This window comes from Mustela erminea, chromosome 7, assembly GCF_009829155.1.
Source record: "Mustela erminea isolate mMusErm1 chromosome 7, mMusErm1.Pri, whole genome shotgun sequence".
Taxonomy (NCBI): domain Eukaryota; kingdom Metazoa; phylum Chordata; class Mammalia; order Carnivora; family Mustelidae; genus Mustela; species Mustela erminea.
The window spans coordinates 60,101,037-60,116,446 of record NC_045620.1 but is presented as its reverse complement, the minus strand read 5'-3'; the positions used below and the strand labels follow the sequence as shown (position 1 = coordinate 60,116,446).

The 15,410-nt window shown below is 47.4% G+C and overlaps 1 protein-coding gene across 11 annotated transcripts in view; it reads right to left on the bottom strand.

Moving 5' to 3' along the window:
* The window catches only part of TBC1D8 (TBC1 domain family member 8), a 103,128-nt gene that overhangs the window by 10,235 nt on the left and 77,483 nt on the right, over positions 1-15,410 (bottom strand). For 5 of the 11 annotated variants that reach the window (XM_032351783.1, XM_032351773.1, XM_032351779.1 and 2 more), the window contains 10 exons: positions 14,934-15,128; positions 13,569-13,748; positions 11,952-12,117; positions 8,666-8,880; positions 7,539-7,656; positions 4,990-5,275; positions 4,106-4,235; positions 3,867-3,965; positions 3,057-3,125; positions 1,410-1,433 (listed from right to left, as the gene is read on the bottom strand). In XM_032351783.1, the coding sequence (XP_032207674.1) occupies positions 1,410-1,433; positions 3,057-3,125; positions 3,867-3,965; positions 4,106-4,235; positions 4,990-5,275; positions 7,539-7,656; positions 8,666-8,880; positions 11,952-12,117; positions 13,569-13,748; positions 14,934-15,128 (1,482 nt within the window). The remainder of the gene's footprint in view (positions 1-1,409; positions 1,434-3,056; positions 3,126-3,866; positions 3,966-4,105; positions 4,236-4,989; positions 5,276-7,538; positions 7,657-8,665; positions 8,881-11,951; positions 12,118-13,568; positions 13,749-14,933; positions 15,129-15,410) is intronic. The other 6 variants (XM_032351778.1, XM_032351780.1, XM_032351774.1 and 3 more) reach the window with 5 other exon arrangements.

The following is a 15,410-nucleotide window of genomic DNA, read 5'->3' as shown; positions in this document are numbered from 1 at the left end:
TATGTATTACACTGTAAACATCTTACTTAGTCAAGATTAATGATGTTGTTTTCAATTTAAGAGAATAGAAGACAGACATCACAAATCCGAATTTACGTAATTTGAGACTGTTCAACACGGATGGACCATAAGGGCACTCCTGCTAAGTGAAAGAAGTCAGACACATACTCTATGATCTCACTTATATGTAGAATCTAAAGACAAAACAAAACCCCAGACTCAGAAAAAGAGATCAGAATTGTGGTTCCCCAAGGCCGGGGTGAGGTATGGGGGCACTGGAGGAGGTGGACAGAAGGTACAAACGTCTGGTTAGAGTAAACACTAGGGATGTGATGTACACAACAGGACGAGTACAGTTAATGGCTATATGGTGTATTTGAGTTGCTAAGAGAATGGATCCTAAAGTTATCACAAGGGGAAAAAATTCTTTTTTTTTTTAATGTCTAGAAGAGATGGATTCTAATTAAACTAATTGTACTCATCATTCAACAATATATTTAAGTCATACTATATGCTTTAAACTCACACAGTGCTGTATGTCAGTTATACACGTGAAACTGGAAGGAAAAAGTTACATTTGAGCATTAAAAAATTGCTTTAAATTATCAATAAAAATAGATTTCATTAAGTACCAAGCATATTGTTGATCTTGAAAATGAAAGAATGCGTAATGAACTTGGTCAGAGTTACTTGATCTTAACACAAAGTGATCACGCCTGTTCATTCCAGGCTTAGGGAAGGATACAATGAGGTTAAGGAACAGAATCCTTATTAATAACCTATCATGTATTTATAAAACAATGGAAGGATATTGCTATGTGACCCCTTTCCCTGAAAAAATGAAATTCTAGTTGAAAAGACCAGAAGTAGTGGCACCTGCGTAGCTCAGTCAGTCAAACATCCAAATCTTGGTTTTGGCTCAGGTCATGATCTCACGGTCATGAGATAGAGCCCCTGGTTGGGCTCCATGCTCAGCATGGAATCTGCTTGAGATTCTTTCCACCTCTCTCCTCCCCTTTTGCTGCTCCCCCCACTTGTCTTTCTCTATCTCTGTCTCTCAAATAAATAAAAATAAAATCTAAAAAAAAAAAAAAAGACAAGACCAGAAGTATATTTAAAACCCAACTAGAGGGGCACCTGGGTGGCTCAGTGGATTAAAGCTTCTGCCTTCAGCTCAGGTCATGATTCCAGAGTCATGGGATCAAGCCCCACATCACGTTCTCTGCTCAGCGGGGAGCCTGCTCCCCGCTCTCTCTCTGTCTGCTTGCCTCTCTGCCTACTTGTGATCTCTGTCAAGGAAATAAATAAAATCTTTAAAAAAAAATACATGAAGTCAGACTATGAAAGCAAAGAAAATTCAGAGCTGACCAGGAGTATGGAGAGAGAGGATAGTCTGATGGGGCTCTTACATGGGACACATGCAGACTCTGGGCCTGGAAAGAAAGTACTGGAGTGAGTTACACAAATCTGTTTTACAATATATTGTATGTAACACAAATATACTATATATAACATAATACAATATATTGTATATAACACATATATTATATACCTTTGCATGTATAATGGAATCAGACACCATGATTATGAAACTGTTTTACTGGAATTTCCTTTGGAAGTGTATCTTAAAAATTATATTGTATCTAGATAGTTTCTAAGTTTTTCTTTGTAGTTAGTCCTATATAAGTGAAAGAGTTGTAAAGCTAACAACAAATAAAATTTCAATAAACACTTAACATATCATTCATAGGAAAGACAGAAATAGGAAAGCAGTAGGCTCTATCTTCCTTACTCTTATTAAAGATGAATATGGTTAGTACTTAATGAATTTTACTTTTATTAATTTAAAGCAATTGTCTAAATTATATAAATTCGGATCTGTGAAAGCTCTTATTCTCTCAAACTGAGAGCAGTTAGCCTTAAGTAGATGAAATACTTTTCATGCTGAACAACACATTTGTCTGTCTTTATGTTCCTAGCATGCCCTGTTTTTCCTCCTTGAAAGACAAGGAAAGAGGGGTGGGGACTTGGGACACTTTGACTTCTCATATTTTCTTCATGAAACAGAGGAAACTATGAAACTGAAAGACAGGGGCTGTTTACAGAAGACACAGTCCTGAGCAGTCGTCAGCACACATCCTGCTTATCAGGAACAAGGGGTGCCTGGACTCTACTAAGCCAAGGCCATTTCAGTGACTGCGGGGAAATGGGCCATGACAGATGCACGCACAGTTCAGACAACCTCCAGTGCTCCACTTAGAAGTCCCTGAAGTGCTGCTTCTTACTCTGTCCATCAGTTTACACTCTGGGTTCAGAAGTGACAGTAGCTCAGAGTCCCCACCTGGAAGAGCCCTGGAAGCCAGACCCAGAACTTGCTTTCTCCAACTCTTCTGTCTCCCCATTCACTGCCAGGCTATCATGAGTGTAGCAGTGTGCCTGCCTGCCTTCCCTATTTTTATCCAGTATTTCAAGGAAGGAAACTTTCAGCAGGGCACCTGAAAATTTTCTTCATTGGGCAAGACCTGAGTGTTCACCTATATATCCAAATATTAGAAATATGGCTTATTTAGTATTACCAATATGATAGATTATAAGGTAATTTTAAAATGAGTAAGACTACATGGCAACATGGATAAGTGTTAATAATAGTATTAAGGGAAAATAGAAGATAAAGTGGCACCCGTAGCAGCCAAATATAAAAATTTATTTACATGTATTATGGGGGGGTATGAGTCACTACAAAGTATAGGAGGTGGGAATGTCAGTAATGGTCACTGTTCATCCACCAAGGCCTGGGAACTCTGCGTAGAACAGCATGGAACAGGTTACCAGCATCGAAGGAGGCCCTCTGCAGAGCACAGCTCCCGTGTGGGCCATAGGCAGGCGAGACCAAGATGGAGCTGGCAGGCGGGGTAAGCTCCAGCCTGTACTGCCACTGCACAGACGCGGCAGACCCCTCCAGCAGCCGCGTACTCACCCACTCCCGCAGCCCTCCCCCTGCCGGCCCCTGACCAGCTGACAACCTGTCACTCCTTCATCTTCCCAGAGTTTCCTACCTTGAATAAGTCATAGAGTTCTTCCAGGTCTTCAGGAAGAATGGAGACTTCTGGGATAACAACTCGGAGCTTGAGGAAACAACCAACAACAGTGGGGTGAGTTCTCTGCCTGCACCCAGAACGATCAGAGGGAACAGGGGTCTCTTCTGCTCGTGGGGGACACCAGGTGTGTCCTGTCTACCAGAGCAGGCTGTTCCTTTCTGATGCCAAGATCACGTCATGGTAACTTTCTCAGGGTGTTTACCCTCAGCCTTTCCAATTCACACATCAGGGCCTCGGGACAAATGGGTAAGTTCTACACTGAGTTCTAAGGGAAGTCGAACTCTTAACAAAGACGCAGCTTGGCCAGGATGTTCCTCCTGAAGAACAAGCATTGCAGGCCTCTGTGCGAGGCATTTTTCTATTTCGTACCTCATTTAGTCCCGGATGCTGAGTATTAATATCCTCTAGTGTCCTCTTAGTATCGTTTGACAACTAGGGAAACTGAGGCTCATGGGGATTAAATTACTCACAGTCTGACTCTAATACCCCTGTTTCTACACCAGGTCACCCTAATTCAATGCAGGATTGGGGGAGTGGTATTCTTTTTTTTTTTTTTTTAAGTTTATTTATTTTTGGTAATCTTTACACCCAACATGGGGTGTAAAGTTAGGTGTAAAAATCTTTACACCCTACATGGGGCTCAAATTTGGGACCCCAAGGATCGAGTCATATACCAACCAAGTGCCCCAAAAGCTTGGGCATTCTTAGGACCAACCACAACAGAGTCTGGGTTAGGGCCAACTGCCCTTCTGACAACCCGTGACTCACCACATTCTGCTTTGTGGTGTCTTCGTGGCCCTGGAGAACCCTGATCCTGTGCTTACATCGCAGGTGCTCAATCTGCTCCACAGACTGGTCTCCGAATTTCTGCAGAGAAACCTGGAGTTACACACTTACAGAACCCCTTTTTGTACAAAGAGGACAGCAGTATCCGCCAGGGAACCTCCCTCAAAATCCACCCCTAACCAGGTTTCCCAGAGGATGTGGGTGGGGCCAGGCCCTGTCACCTCGTAGGAGTCCCGGATCAGGTCAGCAATGTCAGTCCCAGGGTAGGGCTCCTGGTCGTCGGCGAAAAAGGCATGGTGGCTGCCGATGGGGGGTCCAGGACTGTCCTCGTTCTTAACATGATCTAGAAACCTGAGCACACAACCCACTACTGAAGTACAGTTTCCCCTCCCCTGTGCACCACACCACGCACCTTCCTGGGGACCCGGGGGACATCAATGTCAGGGCACTTTCAGACGCAGCTCATTCATCTCCAGACTCTGGGAGGAGGGCGAGATAGCAACTGCTGTGCTCCCTTAGAGAAAAGGAGACATGCCTATGGCCAGGCTTGTTGATCTGGGCCCATGGGTAGGTTTGCAGGGACCTGGGACTCGCTGAAGTCCATACAAAGTTCCGTGCATATGTGCCATTGTAAGCTTCCATGTTCTGAACGGGAACCTGCCCTCAGCTCCAAGACACCCAAGTTCCGGTCCTTGGTCTCAGGGACTGTAACACACCAGCCCCTACACATCCAGGGTCTGGAATCTCCAGCTGGCTGCCTAAGACCATCATCTCCCAACGCCTGCCTGCCCCAGTCAAGGCCACTGTGAGTGCCTATCTCCTCAGAGACAAGTGAGAGTCCCTGCTCTCCTCCTGTACCCTCTCTTACTTGCTAGACAGGAGCCAGGAAGATGGCGCTCTTCACCACATGCAGGCAACAGTGCCACCTGACTGGCTGACTCTGGTGGGGGCGGTGGGGACTACTGCGTGACAAGTGGCAGAGTGGAAGCAAATATTCCACAGGGACAGCCCTGCTGGGCACCCCCTGCTGCCTCCACCTGGTCTATTTTGCAGAGCCCGCAATGGCCCTCCTTATTTCACCCCCTCCCCCACCCAGTGAGCGCACCTGCTGAGGACCATGAGGGCCTGGCCATCGTCCTTGCTGCTGCACAGGCCCTGGGCATTGGCTTCCAGCACTGCCAGCCCCAGCTGGAAAATGGCTTTGATCCCATCGTAGAAGAAGCAGTCCACAACGCTCACCGCGCTCTCCAGAGGCATAATGCTGAGGAACAGAGTCAGGAACCAGGAGAGAGAGATAGAGGCAAGGGCCGAGAGGTCGTTCATGTGCTCCGCCAGCTCAGGGAGGTGCTCCTTGATGAGCTCCTCAAAGACCGACTGGTCCACCTGGGCCCCTGGAAAAGGCAGGTCATGGAGGCTTGGTTGGGGAAGGAGGCACACTTCCTAAAGTCAGCCTGAAACTGAAACTACTCTGAGATAAGCAGAATGAAACAGAATTTGAGCCCAGAAAAGGACTCGTACCGAACTGATTTTTGACACTAACTAGAGCAATTCAGTGGGGAGAGGATAGTATTTTCAAAAAATAATGCTCAATCAAGTGCATACCTGTGTGGGGGCAGAGGCTGGGGGACCTCAAATCCTACTTCACTTCATACAAGAAAATATATTTGAAATGTGTCATAGACCTCAATATAAAAGCTAATAATATAAAGCTTAAGAAAAATACAGGGAAAAGGCAATATTTCTTAGAACACAAAAAGCACTAGCCACAGAAAAAAACTAGAAATTGGACTTCACGAGAATCAAAGACTGGTATTCTTCAAAAAACATTAATAAAAATCATAATGCAAACTTCACACTGAGAAAATATTTGTAATACATATACCTGACAAGGGTTTTGTGTTCAAAGTAACAACTCTTGCAACTTAGTGGTCAAAAACCTATTTTTCCTTTAAAAAGGCAAAATATGGGACCAGATACTTCAAAAGAAACAATAAACAAATGGCCACTAAGCACAGAAAATTGTGTTCAGTATCATTCATCAAAGAAATGCAAAGTTAAAACCTGCATAATAGATTCCTTCTTCCCTGCTAGAAGAGCAAACTTAAAAGGCCAATTCTGAAAGCTAACAGGGATGTGAGCAACCAGAACTCACACACTGCTGATAGGGTTTCTATGGTCACAGTATATATCACTTTGAAAAACTGACAGTTTCTTATAAAGCTAAAAATCCCTCTAACCTATGACCTAGCAATTCTACTCCTAGGTAAATACCAAGAAAATGGGCAATCTTGATTCACAGAGAGACTTACACTTGAATGTGTATTTCAACTTCACTTACAATAAAGCACTGGCAACAATTCAGACCTCTAACAGGTGACTGGATAAATGAATCACGGTCTGAGAGTACGGTGAAGTATGACTCAGCCAGAAGAAGGAGCAGAGTACCAATGCTCCAGCAACCTCGTGTTGTGAGCAGGAAAACAGACCCAGAAGAGTGCGTTCTCCATGATTACATTTAGATCGAGTTCAAGAACGGGTCCAACTAGCCTGTGGTGACAGACATCAGGAGCAAGAGTTGCCTGTGGCAGGGAAGGGGCAGAAGGGGACTTGGTGGGTTATGGAAATGCTCCAGGCTGTACTGCGGCGGTGCTCACATAGGGATACCCATTACCATGGAGGCTCTGCTGGTCACTGAGGAGTAGGCACTGCCCCCCAGCAGCACCATCAACCAATGGCGGCTTTGGCAGCCTGCCTACCCGTGACCCTGCCTACCCGTGGCTCCGATGATTCTGTGCTATTGTGTACAAGGTTAAGCTGCCTCCCCCAGCATCAAGTGGAAAGGGAAGGAAGCCCATCACTCAGGCACCTGGAGGGAGCCAGGGAAAACAGTCTAAGGCATCCCAAAAGGCCACCAAAGGCACCAAGTGGCACGTCCTTCCTAGACAGCCCCCGCTTACTCCCAGGGGGTCCTCACATTCCCTCAGTTCTTGACTCCAGTCTTCGGGAGCATCTTCCTCCTGACCTGCCCCCACCTCCAGTCTTTTACCAAATTCTGTCTCAAACTGGTTCTTTCGTTTCTGTTTCCACTGCTGCTACCCAAATTTCAGGGCATCTCCAGAAAGGGTATCTGAGAGTTATCAGCAAGCTGAAGCAACGTTTCTATCACTTTGTCCACTAGGAGGTGCTAGACCACAGGGGAAATGCAGATTCCAATGGGCCACAGAAAAGGAAGACACCAGGTGGGGTCACAGGTCAGCCCAGAGCAGGGGGGCCAACAAGGAGCCTTCTCACTTACTGTATACAAGTCGAGGGAGAGGGGGGTCCCAGGCTGCCCTTCAGGTCCAGCCTCAGGAGTCTCCACAAGGGAAAGGGGACATCTGTCTGTGTGTGCTCCTTGGGTAGGGTGGGCCAAACCACCCTCCCTTTCAGGTTGTTTCTTGAACCTCAACATTTTTCTTTTCAGGTAACTTACTCCACCCTTTCGGCAGAATGGTACAGAGATTACACCTGTCGGTTCTGCACACTCAAGAGCCAAACAGCGTTTGTACTGGGGATTTCTGGACAAGGACTGATGTGTCAACACCTCTTTGCCCTGGTTCTGGCCCTGCTCCCCAAGCACAGAAGAGGAAGAGGAGGAGGAAGGAGACAGGTTACCAATGACCCGATGGTTGAAGTAGTCGGGCAGCATCCGCTCACACACGGCAACGAGCAACCAGAAGGCCTCCTCCTCCTTGGCATAGAGCAGCAAAACGGAGGTCAGGATGTTCATGGACTGCACAGGTTCACAGAGGAGAGGGTGGTTAGCATCACACCACGTTGTGCCACAGAAGACATGAAAAACCACACAAGCCCAAAGGGTCCACAGAAGTCAAGGCTGCCGATGAGACACCCCATCTAGCCCAACCACACTGACACTTGTAAAGTGGAATGACTGAGTTTATCAACACGGTCCCCACAAGACACCCTAGGCTGAATGACCAGCCACCCTTCTGTCACTGTCCCCATCTAGGAATGCTGGGGCCAGCTGTGGTGCGGGCTTCAGGTTCAAGTCAAATCCAGCTATTCTGTGTGTATGTTCTCACACACACACACACACACACACACACACACACACACACAAACACACACAACATTCATGGGTTGATTTTGCTTTTCATGGGAAAACAAAGTTTAAACTCTTCTATTTTCAGCTATCAGAAACTTCTCTAACCCCATCTAGTGCTGGGGTGGGGGCAGGGGTATTTTATTTTACCGGGTTCTATTTTGTGCTTGTTTACCACATCCCTGAATACACTTTCCAAGTAAACTCAACAACTACTTAGAGGGCGGCTTATTTCCACTTGTGCTTCCTGAAGGAAAGGGATCGGCCACAAACATTTTTTGCTCCCCCAATAGCATGGAGATTTTAAAAATAATCCCTGTAACTTCTGCAGAGGTCTAGAAAGATAAAGCTCCACAGAAGCGTTATCACTGCCATCCTACAGTGGAGGCCTGGAGAGGCAGTGAAGACAAACTGTCCTGTTCTGGACAGCAACTCATCATGTGCACTGCTCTTTTCAGGCACCAGGTAAAGTTTCTAATCTTAAGTCATCAACCTGTTTGACTATAAGGAGATGATTCCTGAGGCCTTACTTAATACATTCTTTAAGGAAAGCAAAAGCACAGAGCCTACACAGGACCGTCCTGGGTACCAGACAGCCAAGAACAACAGAACCCGAAGCCTGGGTAATCAACACAAGACACGGACTCAAAGATTTCTGCTCCTCCACTGCACACCCTACCTGGCAGTACCCAATTTTGGGGTTCCGGTGGGCATAGGCTGTCAAGACTCTCCTCAAAGCAGCAATTCCGGTTTCATTCTGGAAGGCGGGATGCTCTGGTAAGGAACGGTGCAGGTCCCGCTCTATCTCCTCAGTCACCAGGCAACATTTTCCCATGGACTCCTCCACCAGATTACCATAGTAACCCGGATGCGAGGCGAGATCGGTTACAGCATCTGATGATTTAAAAGGATTTTTTCAAGGGGGTAGGTTACCAGGACAGAGTCAAGCTGGGGAGGGGGCTTTTCCTGCTGGAAGACCTCAATAGGGTCTCATTACTTGAAGGACAGAAAATATCTTGAGACCACACACAAACCAAAAGGACTTTCATTCTGCCAAAAACGAGAAAAAAAAGAAAAAAAATGAAACAATATGGCTTTTCTAAGAATATAGGGAGGGAAACAGCTCATACCAGAAACAGCTGTATTAATACGCTTTTCCCAAGTTGTATTCTCTAGTAATAGGAAGATTGGATAGATGTGTGTATCTATACATACAGACGTACACACAATTTTCATACATTAACTCAACATGAAATTACTGAGCACGTATGTGTGAAACACACAAGAAGGTGCACTTCTGTTTAGTAATCAATTTTCAAGGAGCCAACAAGCTGCAACAAGAAATTCAGGGGCTTTGCAACAACGTGGATGTAACTAGAGGGTATTATGCTAAGCAAAATAAGTCAATCAGAAACAATTACCATATGATCTCTCTGATATGAGGAATTTGAGAGGCAGGGTGTGGGGTCGTGGAGGGGGTAGGAAGGGAAAAAATGAAACAAGATGGGACTGGGGAGGGAGACAACCATAAAAGACTCTTAATCTCAGGAAACAAACTGAGGGTTGCTGGGGGGTGGGGTGGGAAGGATAGGGTGGCTAGGTGACAGACATTAGGGAGAGTATGTGCTATGGTGAGTGTTGGGAATTGTGTAAACCTGATGATTCACAGACCTGTACCCCTGAAACAAATAACACATTATATGTTAATTTAAAAAAAAAATTCAGAGGCTGAGCTCATGACAGGCAGGGCGACCCCGCCCAGTCCACCTACCACCAAGATCCTCCCAGGCCTCTGACAGGGAGAGGACTTCAGGGGTGAGGCGTCCACAGTGCATGAGGCTCCCATTCCCTCATCAGCCAGCACCCAAGCACCTGTGGTCCTGGACCTGTGGTCCCACAGGGGCGCGGGTAGCAGGCGGGGTTCCAGGACAGAGGCTGGCCCCATGCAGGGAGGTCCCAGGAGAACAGGACAAGCCGAAGGGGCCCAGTTCCACCATTAATCGCCAGTTTAGGTTTTTAAATTCTGATGGGGTTTAGTATACTGCCCTCCCCGACTCAACCTTCTGCGACCGTGATTCCCCATCACACCCCACAAACACTCACTACAACATTTCCCTGTACTCAACACTTAACACTAACAGCTGCCACTCAACCCATGACAGCCTAAACGCCACAGCAGTCTTTCTGTCAACACTACCACTTGGAAGGAAAGACAGCTCTTGAGGAGCTAGGTTTGTTTTTTTTATTGCAATGTGTGTGTATGTTCATTAAAGAGGCAGGCTCTATGCCCGTGGCATCAACAGGTATCCCCTGTAGGTGGTTAAGCTGAATCGTGTGATTTTCTTTCATTCCTATTTTCCTTTCAACTCTGAAATTGTTTTCATTCAATATAAAAATAAAGAAGACATTTTTAATTTCAAAAAGGCCTGTCTTGATGAAGAAACCAGCCAAAAGGGACTCCGCAGGTGAAACAAGGTGAGCAGTGATAGACCTATCAATGAATCCCAAGTAAGCACATGCCAGCAATTGTGCTGGAAAGCAAAAAAAAAGCACCCTGGGCCAGAGAGGGGATGGGCTTGGCTCTTCAGGGGAGAGACTGAGAAGAGGGAAGGGAGATGAGTGGTGTGAAGATCCGGGATGAAGCCACAGGAGGGAGGAACTTAAGAAGGTGCAGGGAGGGGGCACTTGGGTGGCTCAGTCGGTTAAGCATCTGACTCTTCATTTCAGCTCAGGTCATGATCTCAAGGTCTTGGGATCAAGCCCCACATTGGGCTCTGCATTCAATGTGGAGTCTGCTTGTCCCTCTCCTTCCCCTTGCTTGTTCTCTCTTTCTCCCTCAAATAGATAAATAAAAACTTTTTTAAAAAATTTGAAAAATCAAAAAAAAAAAAAAGAAGAAGAAGAAGAAGAAGGTGCAGGGAGAAGACAGGTACCCAGGCCTGGCCTCCAGGAGGCTCATGCTGATCTGAGGACAGCAGTGTCACTGAGGAAGAGCAGACCTCCTCCCGGGGCCTCCGGCTGCACCCTGACAATAGGGGCATTACCTTCCTGCCACACCACTGGACAACAGGGGCCTTCCCTTCCTGCCTACAAGGCCCCACCTCTCCTACTGAGCCAGACAAAACGGCCACCCGCAATGCAGAGACATTGCTCAGCACGTCTCGAGAGAAGTCGGTCCCCATCTCTGCCCACTTGCTGGTGAGGGTCCTGAGGAGGGATTCCCAGACATCACCCAACAGCAGCAGAGGGAGAGTCTGAGGGCCTGAGGCCAGACAAGGTCATCGTGGCATGGCCTAGGCAATTCCTAGGAGGAGAAAGTAGGGCCAAAATCTCCGCAATGGTGTCTCCTGGGGATGCCATATGTCTTCCATGGAGGAGGGACTGACAAAGTATGCTGGGGATGTATTTCAATGTCACTGCAAGTGAACAATGTACAGAGGGTTGGTTTGTTTAGTCTAATAATTATTTATTTCTTTGACAAAGAAATCACAAGTAAGCAGAGAGGCTGGCACAGATAGAGGGGGAAGCAGGCTCACTACTGAGTAGAGAAGCCAATATGAGGCTTGATCCCAGGACTCTGAGATTATGACCTGAGCTGAAGGCAGAAGCTTTAACCCACTGAGCCACCCAGGCACCCTGTTTGTTTAGTCTAGTTCAGAACATATGTCCTAGAAAGACACTTCGCTTCTAGGAGGTCCTTTACAGTTCTCAAGACAATCTACAGACTCAAAAGTTATTTTTAAAGGAGAGGCAATCCCTTCAGCTAGACCTCACATTGGCCAAGGAAGACACTGCAGCCCAGAGGTCTCAGGCTAACACAGTAAGGGTGCTGAAGTTCTTGGCTGGGAACGTGGTAGGAAAAATCCAGAGAGAGAGCTCCTGTCTGCACATACATGCTATGCTGTTCAGATCTGGGCCTCTGCTCCAGAAATATCAGTTAGCCTCAACATACCAGAAACACTTACCTGAGAAAAGCAGCCAGAGTTTGCCACGTAACGACTCAGGGATCCCCATAGCTACAAGCTTCCGGATCTTCTCTGTGCGGAACATACACACAGTTCTACCGTATTCCACGAAGTGGTCGTTCCACAGGCTTATTTTTATCTGCTCCCTGGACTGGAGATGGAAATGCTGTTAATGTACAAAGAAGTCCCTCCGAGCCTTCCAGGACAGACCATCCACAACCCACCACAGAGGGAGGCTGCCACTGTTACCAGAGGGACCAAGAGTGACAGGCAACTGGTTTAGCAAATGTTTTGAAACACTTGCAGGCACAGAGGATGTAAAGATGACTAATGCAGAGAACCAGGCCTTCTGGAGCTCAGAGCCCAGCAGGAGCGCTTACACAAATAAAATGCCATTTCCTTGGCAAAGTGGATAGTAAGAGTAGGTTTGTCCAAGTACTCAAGTCTAGAGCAGCTGGGAGGGCAGGGTGGGAGTCGGGGACATTAGGGGAAGCTTCTCAGGATGTTGACACCAAGCCAGCTGTTGAAACATGGGTCAGCTCAGAGGGTGAACTAAAGCAAGGGGGCAGTGCGGGGTGGGGGGATCATAACTTGCCCTGATCTCCAGGGCAGCCAGAGGAAAAACTGAAATCTGAAAAAAATCCCACTGTTCTCATTATCAGACACAAGATAGATACCATTTCTCGAGGCAACTAAAAATCCTTTAAAATTATTATCCCTAGATGACAGGAGTCATTAGTACCTTTTAAGCAACTTGTTTAATATGCTTTTCATTGTCTGCATTCTCTAGTAAGGGGAGAAGCTTCCATATATATTCAATATTCTTACAGCTTTAGTCAGGAGTTCATTGAGCTGCTCTGTGTAAAGCATATCAGAAGGTTCTGGTTTGAATGAATAAAGCTAACAATTATATAGTAGCCCACTGGGCAACAAGACACAGTTTGGGGTAGTAATGTCCACAGACACCCCCAGCACATGTGGTCCCAATGCAGCCTCCCTCCGGACACGATGTCTTTTCACTGTACAATTTCTAGCCTCTTTACCCCACTGGGCATGACATTTCCCTCGGGTTCTCCCTACAAAGAGGACAAGGATAAGGAGATGTAACAGAAATATCTTTTGTCCAGTAGAACTACAGCATAACTACAGCATAGGAGACCTTTTGTTCCAGGAGAGAACCAAGCAATACTGTAAAAGAAGCCCATACAGACACCCCTGGGTAAGAGGAAAAATGCCTGTTCTGCACCTGCAAGATCCCACAAAGGACAGCACTGGTGGCTCTCCAGGTCAAATGGCCAAGAGCTGTGTCAAAGAGCCACTTAAGGGGCAGGTAGGGAAAGCCATCGCCCTTGGTCCTCTGACCACATCCTCCGACCACATCCTCCATGCAACCGGATGTGCCCAGGCAACTGGCACAGGCTGAGCCCTTCCACCTGTCTGGGAGGGAGGGAGGGGTGCCAGCTACTGGGGCATCCAGCAACCGGCACCACACCTGCTCCCTCAAGGCCTGCAGGGCTGGGGTTGGCAGGTGCACAGCCCTCATCAGGTCGGACACCTGGGAACCCCCACTCGTGCCAGCTCCCCCGGGCCCTGCAAAGGCAGAGCCAGGTCACCCACCATTCTTGAGTCTGGGCTCTGGCTGCCCGCCTGCTGGAAGACAGAGATCAGGGCCTCGGGGTGGAGCCGTGGGCTCTTCTCTTTGTCACTTTCCTCGCTATTTTGAGAGGACACCATTTCAAGATCCCCAAACTTGTGGTCACTGCACATGCTTGTTGAATGAAATACAGGTGAAGTCTGCTGGAAAGGAGAAAAAAAAAAAGGAGGGAGCTAGAAGAAAGTCATTACTGTACTTATGGAAGAGTCTTTGTTTTGCCTTTGGAGGCATGAAGGTAACATTTTTTTTTAATTAATTAATTATTTGAGAGAGAGACAGTGCATGTGAGCCAGCAGGGGAGGGGAAGAGGGAGAGAGAGAATCTCGAGCAGACTCCCCACTGAGTGTGGAGCCAGACAAGGGGCTCGATCCCCGGACCCTGAGATTGTGACCTGAGCTGAGATCAAGAGTCCAGCACTTAACTGACTGAGCCACCCAGGCGCCCCAAAGGTAACATACTTAAACATGCCTATGTAGGTCTCAAGGGAAAGAGACTAACATTAGCCCAACAGAGTTGATCCTCAGGATAGAATATGGTCCACACTAAGCTTTCCTGGGAAGGCTGCTCACAGCATACACAGCATGGGGCCAAGAGGGGGCAGACAAGCACCATTTCTTGTATGCTTCCAGAATGGAGAATGACCACCTTCAGAAAACAGCTCTTGGGTACTGAGGGAATATCTCCTTTCCTCCCTGTCACTGTGTGGGTAAAAAGAGGTGAAGAAAGAGAGGGACGGGTGTGAAACAGCAGGAGAGGAGGTCCCAGTGGATCCACATCTGTTTTCCAGCTGTCTGGCCTTAAGGACAATGTAACTTCTCTTTTAACAAGTTCCACCTGCCCCCAAATAACATCCCCCTCAGCCTCAGGGGTGGGGAGCACTGACCCCTCCAACCTGTGAGGAGGGTGCCCACTAACCTGCAGGTCGATACCCCATCAAACACTCTAACCTGGGAGGGGTGCCCTGTAAATCCCTCTAACTTGTGTGGATACCCCACGAACTGCTCTAATATAGGGAGGGGTGCCCATCAACTCCCCTAACCTCAAAAGGGGTGCCCTGCAGACCCCTCTAACCTGTGACCAGGGTACCCTGTTGGCCCTTCGAACCACTTGCTGCATGGGGCACCTTCTAACCTGTGCAGCACCCACTCAGGACCCTGCACGTACCAAAAGTGATACCCTGTCTGATACATAGGCCCAATCAGCCCTAACACAACGTTCCCGTTCTCAAGTAGATCGTGGCTATGTGTACTCCTTTCCGAAACCACTGCCCTAGAAATGGTCAGAAAGACCTTCCCTGGATAGGATCCTGCTGTTTCTAAGCCTCATACCATGTCTTCATCTTGGGAGGTGTCGTAATGCACGGGGCGGTTGGCGTGCACCTGCTTCAGCCTCCCCAGCAGGCCCTCCACCAAGCTCTCTCTGTCCTTCAGCTCGATGAACTGGAAAGCCATCTTGCTCCGGATGCTGATGATAATGGGATTAGGGAGCAGACTGGTATCCTCCATCTTCTCAATGCTCACCACCTATTGCAAAAGGTTACCCATGAAAGGTATGGCAACAGACAAAGGAGGGCAGGCATTTCGACTACCTATTTAGGTATCACCAGACAGAAGGCCAAACCAAACAACTGCCCTAAGGAATAGATGCAGAAAGTAAAAATTATCTAAGGCAGCACAGTCATGACAGCTGAAAGGGGAGAGTAACTCCAGTACCCGTTAACAGGCGAACGGAGAAACAAAAATGTGATCTATCAACACACTGAATATTATACAGCCTTAAAAAGGAGAGAAATTCTGACACATGCT